The sequence below is a fragment of the Castor canadensis genome, chromosome 11 (assembly GCF_047511655.1).
Source record: "Castor canadensis chromosome 11, mCasCan1.hap1v2, whole genome shotgun sequence".
NCBI lineage: Eukaryota > Metazoa > Chordata > Mammalia > Rodentia > Castoridae > Castor > Castor canadensis.
In genome coordinates, this window is record NC_133396.1 from 113,009,939 (window position 1) to 113,022,287 (window position 12,349).

General features: G+C 45.1%; 1 protein-coding gene and 1 pseudogene across 3 annotated transcripts in view; one reads left to right on the forward strand and one right to left on the reverse strand.

Annotated features, from left to right (window-relative positions):
• Window positions 1-2,046: 2,046 nt before the first annotated feature.
• On the reverse strand, window positions 2,047-3,279 carry LOC109688190 (uncharacterized; annotated as a pseudogene).
• Window positions 3,264-12,349, forward strand: part of Dusp10 (dual specificity phosphatase 10) — a 40,890-nt gene continuing 31,804 nt past the window's right edge. Inside the window, exons 1-2 of one of the 3 annotated variants that reach the window (XM_074048279.1) lie at window positions 3,264-3,622; window positions 5,822-6,673. In XM_074048279.1, the coding sequence (XP_073904380.1) occupies window positions 5,863-6,673 (811 nt within the window). In that variant the 5' untranslated portion in view covers window positions 3,264-3,622; window positions 5,822-5,862. The other 2 variants (XM_074048281.1, XM_074048280.1) reach the window with 2 other exon arrangements.

Consider the following 12,349-nt stretch of genomic DNA (forward strand, 5'->3'; position numbering starts at 1 on the left):
CTTTGGCTGTGTCATCCCCATTCTTGGGGCCACAAATTGCCTTATGGGTAAAATGGTTGGCAAAGTTGAAAAATGGAGCAGAACAGAAAGAGCAATCAGGATCGTTTCTTCAAAAGAAAAGTCACTTTGGAGTCTCCAGAGTTAAACATTATGTATCTGTACAGCTATAAACCTGTGTCAAGTATGGAGGGGTGGGGAAAGAGTGTGATCACAGAGCTCTACCAGCATGGCCCTGCACCCTCTTCAACCTGTGCCTGCTGGCACTTTGCAGAGGGTCTACCTCTTTTTTTCTTTTTTGAGAGAGGGTCTCACTGTGTAACCCAGGCTGGCCTCAAACTTGTGATCTTCCTGCCTCTGCCTCCCAAGCGCTGTGGATACAGGCATGTACCACCATTTCTGGCCAGGTTCTATTTCTCAGTACTATCACATTGGGAATTAAGTTTCAACAAGCAAATTTTGAGGGGTACACTCAGACAATATCTACTTTTTTCAGGGGATCTTCATCATCTTCCCTTCCCCAGGCCTGGAGAGTATTATAGGATGTTTTACCAAAGACCTCAACTGCTCACTGCCTCATTCTTCTATTCCTTGACTCACTCTCCACTTCCTGCTTATTTAATATGATCTTTATCTTGAGATTTAGTATTCCTAAATTTTCTCTAAGCCCTTCTCTACCTTAATTCTGAAATTTCCTGGAATCTACCTTGACCTTGAAGATCATTTTTAAAGACCTCACATTCTGCCATCATCCCAAATACTTAACCATTTGAGTGCATATAAAGAAATTGCATTAATACATTTGTTTAACACTGTTCACATTCTATTTTATATCTCTGCCTAAGTTTATCTTCATCTTTCAGCACTAACACATAGCTCTTTGCATTTCTGTAGAAATGATGCTGTGACCCAATACAAGCATGTTACAACACCTAAATACAGTGAAGATGTTTCCCTGTTTTCTGGGACTAAAACTGATCATTGAAGCTCTGCTGTTTGTTTGTATATAGGTCAAGTTCATAGACATTGACTGATGAATGTTACAAATTTAAGCCTAAAGACAGGGTTTTAAGTTTTCACCTAATGACTTAAAAACAGGAACAAATCAAAAGCTTAGAAGTCCAGTAATGGGAAAAGAAATCTGTAATCGCATATTTTTCTATCACTCTATAATTTGAGGATAAAATGTGCACTTAGAGATGCCTAATTTTGGTAAATGATGAGGAATTTTGCAATATTTCCCTTTTTTTTTTCAGTCTGGGTGACTTAGAATCTTAGTCAACTGAAGTATAATTCACTAGTTTAAACCTATAATAAAATTACCATCATCAAATAAGTTACATTTCTTTTTGGGTTCTATGGGAACAGAAGCTTTTCTGCAATTGCATAAATCCCTACTTTGTTTGGACTTAGATATTGAGGCATTAGTAATGAATTCATAATTCATAGATGTTAAGTACCTTTAGATACAGGCTCCCCAATTCCTGAAGCAAGCACAATGATTTTTTTTAACTGAATAACTCTACTAACAGAGAATCTCCCCACAACGCATTTCCCATCACTTGCACAAGCATTTTTTTCCTTTTGCTTCTGAGCTGAGTGAGGTATGAGCATTTTACAGATACATAGATCAACACGGATGATATCTGGCTGGACAGCTCAGACAGAGTCAGGTTAGGACTTAGAACTCTCAAACCCGAATTAGTGAACTTCTCCCCCCTCCGCCCTCCCCCCAATAATTTCTTGTACTTAGAGCAAGACTTGTAGCCTTTCAGCTCCAAATAGATTCAGGGTATATCCTCCAGGAAGTTTCCTGACTTTTGTCATATAGCGTGTTCATGCAGCCTGGAGTCTAAAGTATGTCTTGAACACCTCCAATCAGATAAGGAAGAAATGTCATAGCCAGACTTTCCACTGTGTTCCTAATGTTTTATTTCACTGCAATCATTTCACTTTTTGCTCCTTCATCTCTGAGCTAGAAGGGGGATGGGAGGGGAGTATATAAAAGCACTATTTCTTTAGGATTCTTTGACATACACTCTCCACAGTTCATCTGGGCTTTTCCACTCCTTCTTGTGTTCCAGGCTAACTTTCTTGCAGTTTCCCTGATATTTTTCTGGTGAGGCGCTGGACATCTTGCCCAGCTTCCTACTCTTCCTAGGACATGCAGAGCGGCCAGTGACCCCTCTACTGGCCAGAGTCAGAGGCGCTGGGAGAGGCGGTGTTTTACGCTCCATGGTCCTCCAGCCCCATTCAATCTGGCTATTTATCCTCGGCTCTGGCTCTCTTCGGCCCGTGGAGGCTCTTCCTGAGGCACCAGGCTGGCGGTCCTTGGCTCTCCCGGGACCGTGCGGGGCAGAGGGGCGGCGACAGAGGAGCGCAGGGCGGGTAGGCTGCGAAATCCGAGCGCTGCACCGAGACCCCACGCGGGGGGAAGAGGGAGAGGCAGCGGCAACGGGCAGGGGTCCAGGCAGCTTGGGCCAGGCTCGGAGTGCGTGGTGGGTGCTCTGAGGGACCACGGACGCCCAGCCTTGGGGGGTGACGCGGACGCTGCCGCTCAGGACGCGACCCCAGTTGCCTCTGGCACAAACCCAAGCCGCTTCCTCCTCCGAGCCGCCCTCCGGGGAGCTGCTTTCCTTCTCGGAGTCGAGCTCGGGGGACCAGACTGGGGATGGTGGGGGCGTGACAGGGGCACGGAAGTAGGGGAGCAGAAGGACCGCGCGCAGCCGCCGCGCGGGAGAGCTGTAGGGCAGCCGGAGGGGCAGCGACATCTGCGGGCGAAGGAGCCGCCGATCGCCCGGAGGAGGCGGGCCGCAGAGAGACTGGCGGGCTTCGCTGCTCGGAGACGGATGGTCAGAGAAGTGATGGCCCCTTGCTGCGCGCTCACGTCCGCCCCAGCGCTGGAAACCCAGCGACGTCCGTGAATCTCGGGTTAGGGTTCATCAAGTTAACTCGAGGGACTAGAAGAACCCAGTTTTCTCGTTAGGGACAGAGATTACTTGTCGTCTCTTGCCGTCAGAAAGTTAGTCCAACACTTGATAATCTATCCTAAGTGAGAAGAAAAAATAAAGACGCAGCGTTGTCTGTTCCCGGACTAGGGGATGTAAAAGGTTCCTGAGAAGTAGAAAGAACCAGTTTTGGCCGGCGCGGCGAGCTCAGCCCATTGACAATTCAGCGCGGGAAAGGGTTAACTGCATCCTGCTGGTTCGGTTTACATGTAAATAGAGAGCAGCTGCTCCGCGCGGGCCCCGGCTGGCTCTTTTAAGTTTTTGATTGGTTGCCAATGACATCACCGCCCGTGTTATAACACCAAGAACCCAAAGCGGCGTCGGATAAACCCTCCTTAAAGAGACGAGGCCACGCCTTCGGCTCCTCCCCCTTGGCCGTCCATTGGCTGCGGGCCTCTGTGAGGTAGCGGGCGGCTTTCTCCGGACTCTTATTGGTTCAACGCGCCGTCGGTCGGCGGCTGCCCCGCCCCCTCAGAACCTTACATTTACAGTGTAGCAAAAGAGAAAGTAACTATGTTGCTGCTGGAGATCAATGAAGCTAAGTGAATGGGGGCTGAACGTACGAGTCCATACTGAAGCGGAGCGCCAGATGGTGGAGGGCTACGCTTATTTATGAAGTAAGTGGAAGTCACTGCGGCTACTCTGGAGAACCCAGGAGCGGAGGTGGAGAATTGTAAGGCTGTGTGTGTGTGTGTGTGTGTGTGTGTGTGTGTGTGTGTGTGTGTGCGGGGAGAGAGAGAGAGAGAGAGAGAGAGAGAGAGAGAGAGAGAGAGAGAGAGAAAGAGCGACAGAGAGAGAGAGAGAGATGCGATGCTGACGGAGGAGCCCCAGCAGGTAAGGTTAGAAGGTTCCGGCTGTTGGCTCCCGTTGCTCTGTGCGTTTACTCTCTCTGCAGTCTACTTGGATTGGGGGTGAAGGAAAAAAAAAAGGGTTGTTGGGATGCTTTGCGGCAGTTTTAAATGCCCGGGCTTGTTAGTGCGCTGTGTAGCGAGGAAAGGGGTAAGTGCCCCAGGAGTGAGGAACAGTTTTAACACTTCATTTTCTCTCCAGCTCTTGCTAGTGGAGGAAGGGAGATTAGCGAGGAAGGGGAAGGTAACTCAGTATTTCTCCAGGAGGTGTACTGGGCCGGACTGGATGGGTTTCACGGGCACTATGTCTGCCAGACCCTCTGCTGCAGGGATGCAGATCTCTGTACTCAGTGCGTGTGTACGAGCCGCGCACTCCCCGTGCGGAGGCGGGGGTCCCAGCATGTGCCTCTGTGAACACGTTTATGCATCCCTCTCAAAGGAAATGGGTTGCTGATCCTGGACGTATCCTACCAGGTAACACAAAAGCAAAGGCTTTTACCACTCGGTCCAGCTGGGAAACAGTTATAGCTTCTGGAATAGTACTCGCTCTTCAAAAAAAAAAAAATACTACGCAAAGGAAGGAGGGAGGGAGGTAGGCGGGAGGTTGGATCCTTCGTTGGCATCCAGAGGTGGGTGAGAGAAATCCGAGTCAGTGGGGATATGCGGACTTAGTGGTTACCCTGTGTATGCTTGTGCTGATCGCCTGTAAGACTTTGGCTCGGTGTCAGAGAATGGTGAAGGTTGTGTGTAGACGGATGATAGATGACATTTTTCCAGACAGCTCTTAAAGTTCGTTTAGATGAGCAGCTCTTGCTTGGGGTTTGGTTTCTTTGCTATGTGCATGTCTAGTAGAAAGAGAAGAGCCAGCAAGGCCGTGTTGTAGAGCGGCCCTGTGCCTACAGGGAGGAAGGAACTGTCCCTTTGCAGGCACCCTGTGAGGAGACAGTAGGTAGACTCAGTGGGCAACACTTCCCAATTAGCCGGTCCCTGTTGAAGGGGCAAAGAAGTCCTCTTTATTGAATCCATACTCTCTCTACAAGGGGGACCTCTGTATGGGATTGAAATTTTATACAAAGCAGCTGCTCCAATTGAGAGAGGCTCTAGGGTGCAAGGTCCGTGCCAGTGGGGAAGATGAAGGGAGAAGAGTCCAAGTGCTCTTTCTTAGAGAGAGGGAGTAAGGGTGAGTGTGGGCAGGGGAGGAATGGGTGATGGATCTGCTAGAGTTGGGGGTTTCCAAACCTGGCTTCTTGAATTGAGATTTCGTTTTAGGACAATTTGTGATGAGAGGAAATGCAGATTAATTTGTAAGAGGCTAGCAGAAAATAGGTAAGGGTTTAACATGAGTATGTTGTGCTTTTCTTTGGATCCCATAGAATAAAAAGCAAGAATAGCTCCTGGTTAAAGATTCACTTATGGGGTGCTTTCTTTCTGATTTGCAGAAAGTTGACATCCATCCCCAGATGTATATTTAGCTGCTGTATATTTCTGTGAGCCGTGCCAATGCTCTTGGTTATCTCTTTGCCGTTGCAATGGGTGAAGGAATTATATGGAAAGCATGCAAGGGTGGACAAATGGGTCTTTCTCAGTTGCAGCTTACTTCTGCCCAGATGAGGTCCAGAATAGATGTCTCTTCAGAGCCTTCTTTTCTGCTTCAGCTTTTCTAATTCTTTGTGCTCTTACCTTCTCTTAAGGCTGAACTTTGATGTAGGCCCATGTAGGTTACTCATTAACATTTACAACATCAAATCTAAATTTAACCTTCAACTTAGCAGCCAAATAGATGGGACCCTTAGGTTTGCATCCTCTTCGAATACATCAAAATGAATTTCAAGCTTTGATAGCAGCATGATAAAGGGCACCAGAGTGACTTTGCTCAGAAATATGCAAAGGCCTTTGCTAGGGATTGGGTAAGACTGCCTTTTGTGTCACATGACTTTATTCTTTCTTTCCCCTTCCCCTTCTTTACAGACTCTTGAGTTCTTCTTGAATTGCCAGTTTTCAGCCTCCTCATGCCTCCGACTCCTTTAGACGACAGGGTAGTAGTGGCACTGTCTAGGCCTGTCCGACCTCAGGATCTCAACCTTTGTTTAGACTCTGGCTACCTTGGCTCTGCCACCCCAGGCAGTAGTAGCCACCCTCCTGTCATTGCCACCACCGTTGTGCCCCTCAAGGCTGCGAATCTGACGTATATGCCCTCACCCAGCGGCTCTGCCCGCTCCCTGAATTGTGGATGCAGCAGTGCCAGCTGCTGCACTGTGGCAACCTACGACAAGGACAATCAGGCCCAGACCCAAGCCATTGCCACTGGCACTGCCACCACTGCCATTGGAACCTCTACCACCTGCTCTGCTAACCAGATGGTCAACAACAATGAGAATACAGGCTCTTTAAGTCCATCAGGTGGGGTGGGCAGCCCTGTGTCAGGGACCCCCAAGCAGCTAGCCAGCATCAAAATCATCTACCCCAATGACTTGGCGAAGAAGATGACCAAATGCAGCAAAAGTCACCTGCCCAGCCAGGGCCCTGTCATCATTGACTGCAGGCCCTTCATGGAGTACAACAAGAGTCACATCCAAGGAGCTGTCCACATTAACTGTGCCGATAAGATCAGCCGACGGAGACTGCAGCAGGGCAAGATCACTGTCCTGGACTTGATTTCCTGTAGGGAAGGCAAGGACTCTTTCAAGAGGATCTTTTCCAAAGAAATTATAGTTTATGATGAGAATACCAATGAGCCGAGCCGAGTGATGCCCTCCCAGCCGCTTCACATAGTTCTCGAGTCCCTGAAGAGAGAAGGCAAAGAACCTCTGGTGTTGAAAGGTAATGCCCTTGCTTCTTTTTCAAGTGAGCTGGGCTCACTTTGGGATTTCTGTTAGAAGCAACACCCTTCTCCTTATCCTGGCTACAAAGGACCAAAATAGTCCTTCTTCTTGTTTTTTCTTCATGTCTTTTCATTATTATTTTGTTATCATAAGACAAATCCAGCAGCATTGAGTGGAGGGCAGATCTGGGTCCTAGCTTTGATTTGGCTTCTAATTTGCGTTGTCTAAGTCATTTCAACTGAGATGGTTTTCTCATTTTTCCAGAAAGGGACTTTGTGCCACCAGATCTTATCTTGAGTCATGATTGGAATGTTATTGTCTCTGAGACTTAACCAATGTTCATGGACTAGGGGAAGCATCAACTGTGGTGAACTTTGTGTAAGTCCATAGGTACCCATTCTTTGTGTGGGAAATTATTCCTCTTTCTCACCTCTCTGATCAGCTTGACTTTTATATGGTCTATAAAGTGACCTTCCAGAATGGCAAACATCTTTATTTTATGGCCTCATGGAAAGTGTAAAGTTCATTAAATGTAGCCATTCCTCTGCCAGAGTTCCAAAGGCACATCGTCATTTATGAAGCACTCTCTAACCCATTGTTCTTTCTGGCTTCACCTAACATTTTTGGAACTATGGCTCTTCCCAAAATGGAGTTGGGTCACTTTTCTCAGTATACTAGATGTAGAATAGCTCTGAGGTTATTGGAGATGAGCCCCAATAAACCCACTAACAGTGTTGCTAACTTAGCAGGAACCATGACCTTGTGCCCAGCCCACATATATCTCTTTGACCACTGATATTGTCCTGTGGGGCACTGTACATCACTCCTCATAGCAAGGGGTAGTCTTCTTTCTCCTCTCCTCTTGTGTTTTGAGCCAAGGTACAAAGTTTTTGGGTTACATTTCCAGCCAGTCTCCTAAAGCCTGTTGATAAAGGTATTCTGGGTTCCTTTGAACACTTTGCATATTTAAGTTGCAATGAGCAATATAGGTGGGTAAGTTATTCATCTTTGTGGGTAGCTCTGCCACTTTCCTTGTCTTCCAAATGGTACATTCTGCCTTTTGCTAAGCATGTTTTTGGAAAACTGGTTCTGAGTTCCTCTGCTATACATAACCCTTCCTCTTCTCCATTCTTGACCTCAAGTTTGCCTTATTGGCTTTTATCACAAAGACATATCTTTCCTTAGGGCTAGTGGGCAGTGATGGGAAGGAGAACATCATATATATGCAGGGAATTGTGGAAACTCCAGAGGTTTTATTGGTAGTCGGTTTTCTAGGAGTCGCAAATATGTTCCAGTTTTCTCTGTGCAGCTCTATATTCTATTCTGTATTCTTGTTTGGTTGACTTTTAGTATTTCCTGGTACATTTACCCTGCTGCTGTGTTCTCACGATGATAGTGACTTGTCTTAAGTTTTTCAGATGAGAAAATACCATCCACAAATTTCCCATTTGTAATAGTTTGTCTTGAACAAAGACAAACATTCTTGCTGGTCTCTTTTCTCCTGTGGAGTCAATGTTCTTGACAAAAAGCAGGCATTTTGTGTCTGTGTGATCTGAGGAGTGGAATCAAGCAATGTAAATTAGGATGAACTTGGACATGGGGGTGATTAGGAGGAGATATAGATCATACCTTCTGTTTTGCCGTGGGCCTTTTTGACCAGAGGTGTGGCCTGTCAGTTGCTGAGAAGTGAATCTCCCAAGGGCTATGGATATAAGTAGGGTTCCTCTCCCCCTTTCCTGGGGATACAGCTGAGGATCGGGGCAGCCTGGGCTTGTTCCTCAGTGTAAGTGTTAGATTGCCTCAGTGGGGCGGGGCTGGACATGTTGCTGACCTCACCACCCAGCGCCCTGGGCGGCGGCACTGAGGGCTCGTCATTTCGGGTTGGTGAGACACTGCGGCGGTCGACTTGGAAGACTCTCTGGTGGTAGAGGTTGGATTGTTTGTAGTTTGGGGGAACTTTGTATTCAAATATCTGGGAATTTGGTTGAAGATATACCAGTTCAGGAGCAGAAGGGTCTGCAATCTATTAATTATTATTATTGTTAATTTGGTGTCTTTGGGGGGAAATGGCTTGAAATCAGAACCAAGATAGGTCAGAAGGGTAAGGGGTAGGTCATTATTAGAATGTTCCTGGTTGTTCTTTCATCTAGCTAAACCAGAGTTAATACCATAGCACCACTGAGGTGAAGGGTGGAGTGGGCATCTCTCAGCAACCTTGGTCAGCACCTTCTCCCAGGTCGTTGAGAGGGTCAAGCAGACCATCTTGGTCTGCCTTGTTTTCTGAGGTTTATTTTAGAAATAACCTCCCATGGTGATCTAACATAGAATTTTGGCAAGAGTTGTAGTGGCACCATTTTGGAATGAGTGAACTTTGCAGGGAAGATGTGCGATGTGGGAGTAATGGAGGGGTAGTTAGACTATTTGGTAGAAACTTAATTTTCAGGAATTTCAGTATAGTCTTGAGTAATTTATGCTCTGGCCCATCTGACTGGTGGCTCATGTTTGTAAACACTGGTTGCTACCCTACTTGTCCAAGTCTTATGTCCCCCTGTTTCAAGGCCATGTTCTCCATTTTTGGTGCTGCCTGTCAAGGAGAGCGACTGCTGGGTTGCCATTTTAGTAATGCTGTGTCAGGTTGGGAAGAAACTGATCAGAGGCACAGAAGCCTCTGGGATTAAATTACTGTACTAATTTACTGTCCCCTCCCTGTTGACCTATGTCTGAATCCATGTCTTATTCTCATTTTCTGAAGAATAAATGGTATCAGGCTATTCTGTGCTTATTCTTGACCTGATGAAAATGATCCAAATGAATTAAATATTTAGGGATTTTCAAAGTCTTTGAAAGAATTACAATCTTTTTTACCTGAGGTTAAGTTTTAGTCAACTAGAACTTGGTTTCTAGCCAAGCTGAATAAGAACCCTCCACAATGAAAGACACTGTTTTTGCTGTAATGTTTATGAGGCTATCTTTCTTTTCAACAAATCTGGGTTCAAGAAAATGATTTGTCTTTTGCTTATGTAGGAAGAGATAGTCTATTCCTGTGTCCTCTTTAAAGGCAATATGTGCCTTCAAAACTTCATTACAAAATATTTCAGACATTTAGAAGAGCAGAGAATTATATAAGGAATACCCCTGTATCAATCAACCAGATTAAAATACTAAGTGTATTATCCCTATTTGCTTTTTCTTACTTTTTTGTTGAAATGCTTTATAGTATAGACAATATTCTAATGTATTTAAGTATATTTAATATTTAACATTAATATTTTTAACAAAGCTGGGAATAGTGTATAGGATGGTATGAACATTTTTACTGCCAAATTCTTCAGTGTCATGAACCCGTCTTTGAGTGTTTCTCAAACAGAATCCCACTGTCACGACTTGCTGTCAGATATAAGGTCAAGCTTCTCTTCCTGGGAGTGGGAGGGATCCTTTTGGTCTGTGTCTTCCATTCCCACTGGGGTATGTTAGAGTCTGTGCCTGACCTCACTGTGTGGTGTTACAAAACAAAGACAGACTGACAGACTTCCATGGTCTTTCACAGCCCTGTTCTGTCCAGAGGCTTTTTGGGGGGAGCCAGGAAAGGGCAGGGAAATAGTTTAAGATGCTAATACTCAGGGAGGAGTAAAACACAGGGAAGATAGATTTTACATTGTAAAACTTTCCCTTACGACTCCTAAGAAGTGAGCAATGTAGATTGTGCACTATTCCCTAATTTAAAAGATTCTGAAATACACATTTGTAGGCAATTTAGAATTAGATGACAGTGTAAGTGCCTATGTTCAGATATCAGATGCCCTTGTGAAAAATTTTTTTCTATCTCTGTTTTGTTTCTGGGGGTGAGGGGGGTAAAAATATCCCCCAAAATTGCCTCTCAGGGATATGATGAGAATTTTTTTAAAGGTAAGTGAAGCAAAAACAATATCTACATTCCTAAACTTACTGTGATTATTCTGAGTCTCTGATTAATACTCAAGGCTAAATGCCAGACATTAGCTCTGTAACAAAGTGGAGAAATTAAGGCAGAATTCTGGATTAAGCAAGCCTGAGTTCTAGTGTTGGTTCTCCCTTTATGTGTCCTTGGACAAGTTGCTTAAATGCTCAGTCTTAGTTTCCTCTTTTACAAAAAGAGTCTATAACAATAGCTATCTCATAGTGCTAGTTTCAGAGTTAAATGAATTAATGCAAAGTGTTCACAATAGTTTCTTGTACATGGTAAGCATTTCATAAATGTAGCTCAGTGTTATCATTACTATTGATTGAACAGAAATGGTAGTGCCAATAAAAAGGTAATTTTGGCTCTTTTTTTCAACCGAGTACAAATAACAAACTAGGTATACCCGTGTGAGTGTGTGTGTGTATGTGTTGCTATGGCCTAAAAATAACTTGGTGACTGTTACCTAATTTAAGTAGCATACAGTTAAAGTGCCAAGTAATTGCAAAGACATGTTGGGTCAAGAGACCAGAGTAATTTGGGCATATCCTAGAATTATTTATTTGGAGGGGAATTTATGAAAACGTGATGATAAATCTATCCAACTGATGTCCCACAACTGAAGAATGAAAGGATAACACTTTTAAGCTTTGCTTTTTTCTGGCCTCTCCTCAGACTGATTTATTTTTGGAAGAAGGATTGTAGTCTGACTATAAAAGGGTAGATGGAGGGAGGAGGGTGTGGGCTCCTTGGGCTGTGAGGAGCTGGCATGTGAAGGAATGGGAGAGAAGGAGTTGAATGCCTGCTCCTTTTTTTTGGCAAGTCCTGAACCTTTCCCCTGAACCACTGCAGGGTTGTTGCCTGTTCTCTCCTCCTGAGTGTTGGTGTCTACTCTCCTGTTTCCTAATTAAAATGTATGTAAAAAGAGAGTGGAAGTGAACTCCCCTGTCTGTGACTCCCCTGTCCTTACTCCATCTGTTCTTTATTCATTGTGTGCTCAGCAGAGTGGAGTTTAGCTCACTTACCCCTAGCTTCAAGTCTAGGCTTTTCCAAAGGACTGTGTGTTATGCTTAAGCAATGCAGGTGACCTCTCATGGGCTCAGGTTTGCTCCATTGTAAGATCCAAATAATTCCAGCATCCTAGGATGAGGTGAGAGAATGTATAAAAAGTGCCTGGTACGTAGACAGCTCTCCATAATCAGGACCCAGGACCCCACTCTACTCTCTGTGTCCTTTGAGATCCTCTTGCATTAGATGGATATAGCAAGTTGTTTTCAGCCCTGAACTGTGAGAGCATGTTACATATGAAGACTCTTGTCCCGACCAAGAGTCAGTTCAATTATCCATCTGACTTGTCCAGGACAAGTTCAAGAACTCTTCTCTGGGTGGTGCTAAGTAATGATTATAGAGTAAAGACAGGCTAAGGGAAGGTAACTAAACAGGCAAAGCAGTTTGCATAATTCTGTTTCCAAAATGTGTTGCTAGGAGGAAGGAGAGGGGAGAATAGTGAATATGTATACTCCTTTAGTTGGTCCTTTTGGCAAACCTGTCTGGAGGTCTAACAAGACCACAGGAGCAGAACACCTGCCTGCCATAGCCTTCTTGAGCACACACTCTCAGAGGCTGACTGATGGGGATTTTTATAGCAGACCCTGTTTCCTTAGACCCTGTGTTAATTAATAATAGCCAGCGTCTCTACACCATGCCCCATCACTGGGGAGCAGTTTGGGCATAAAA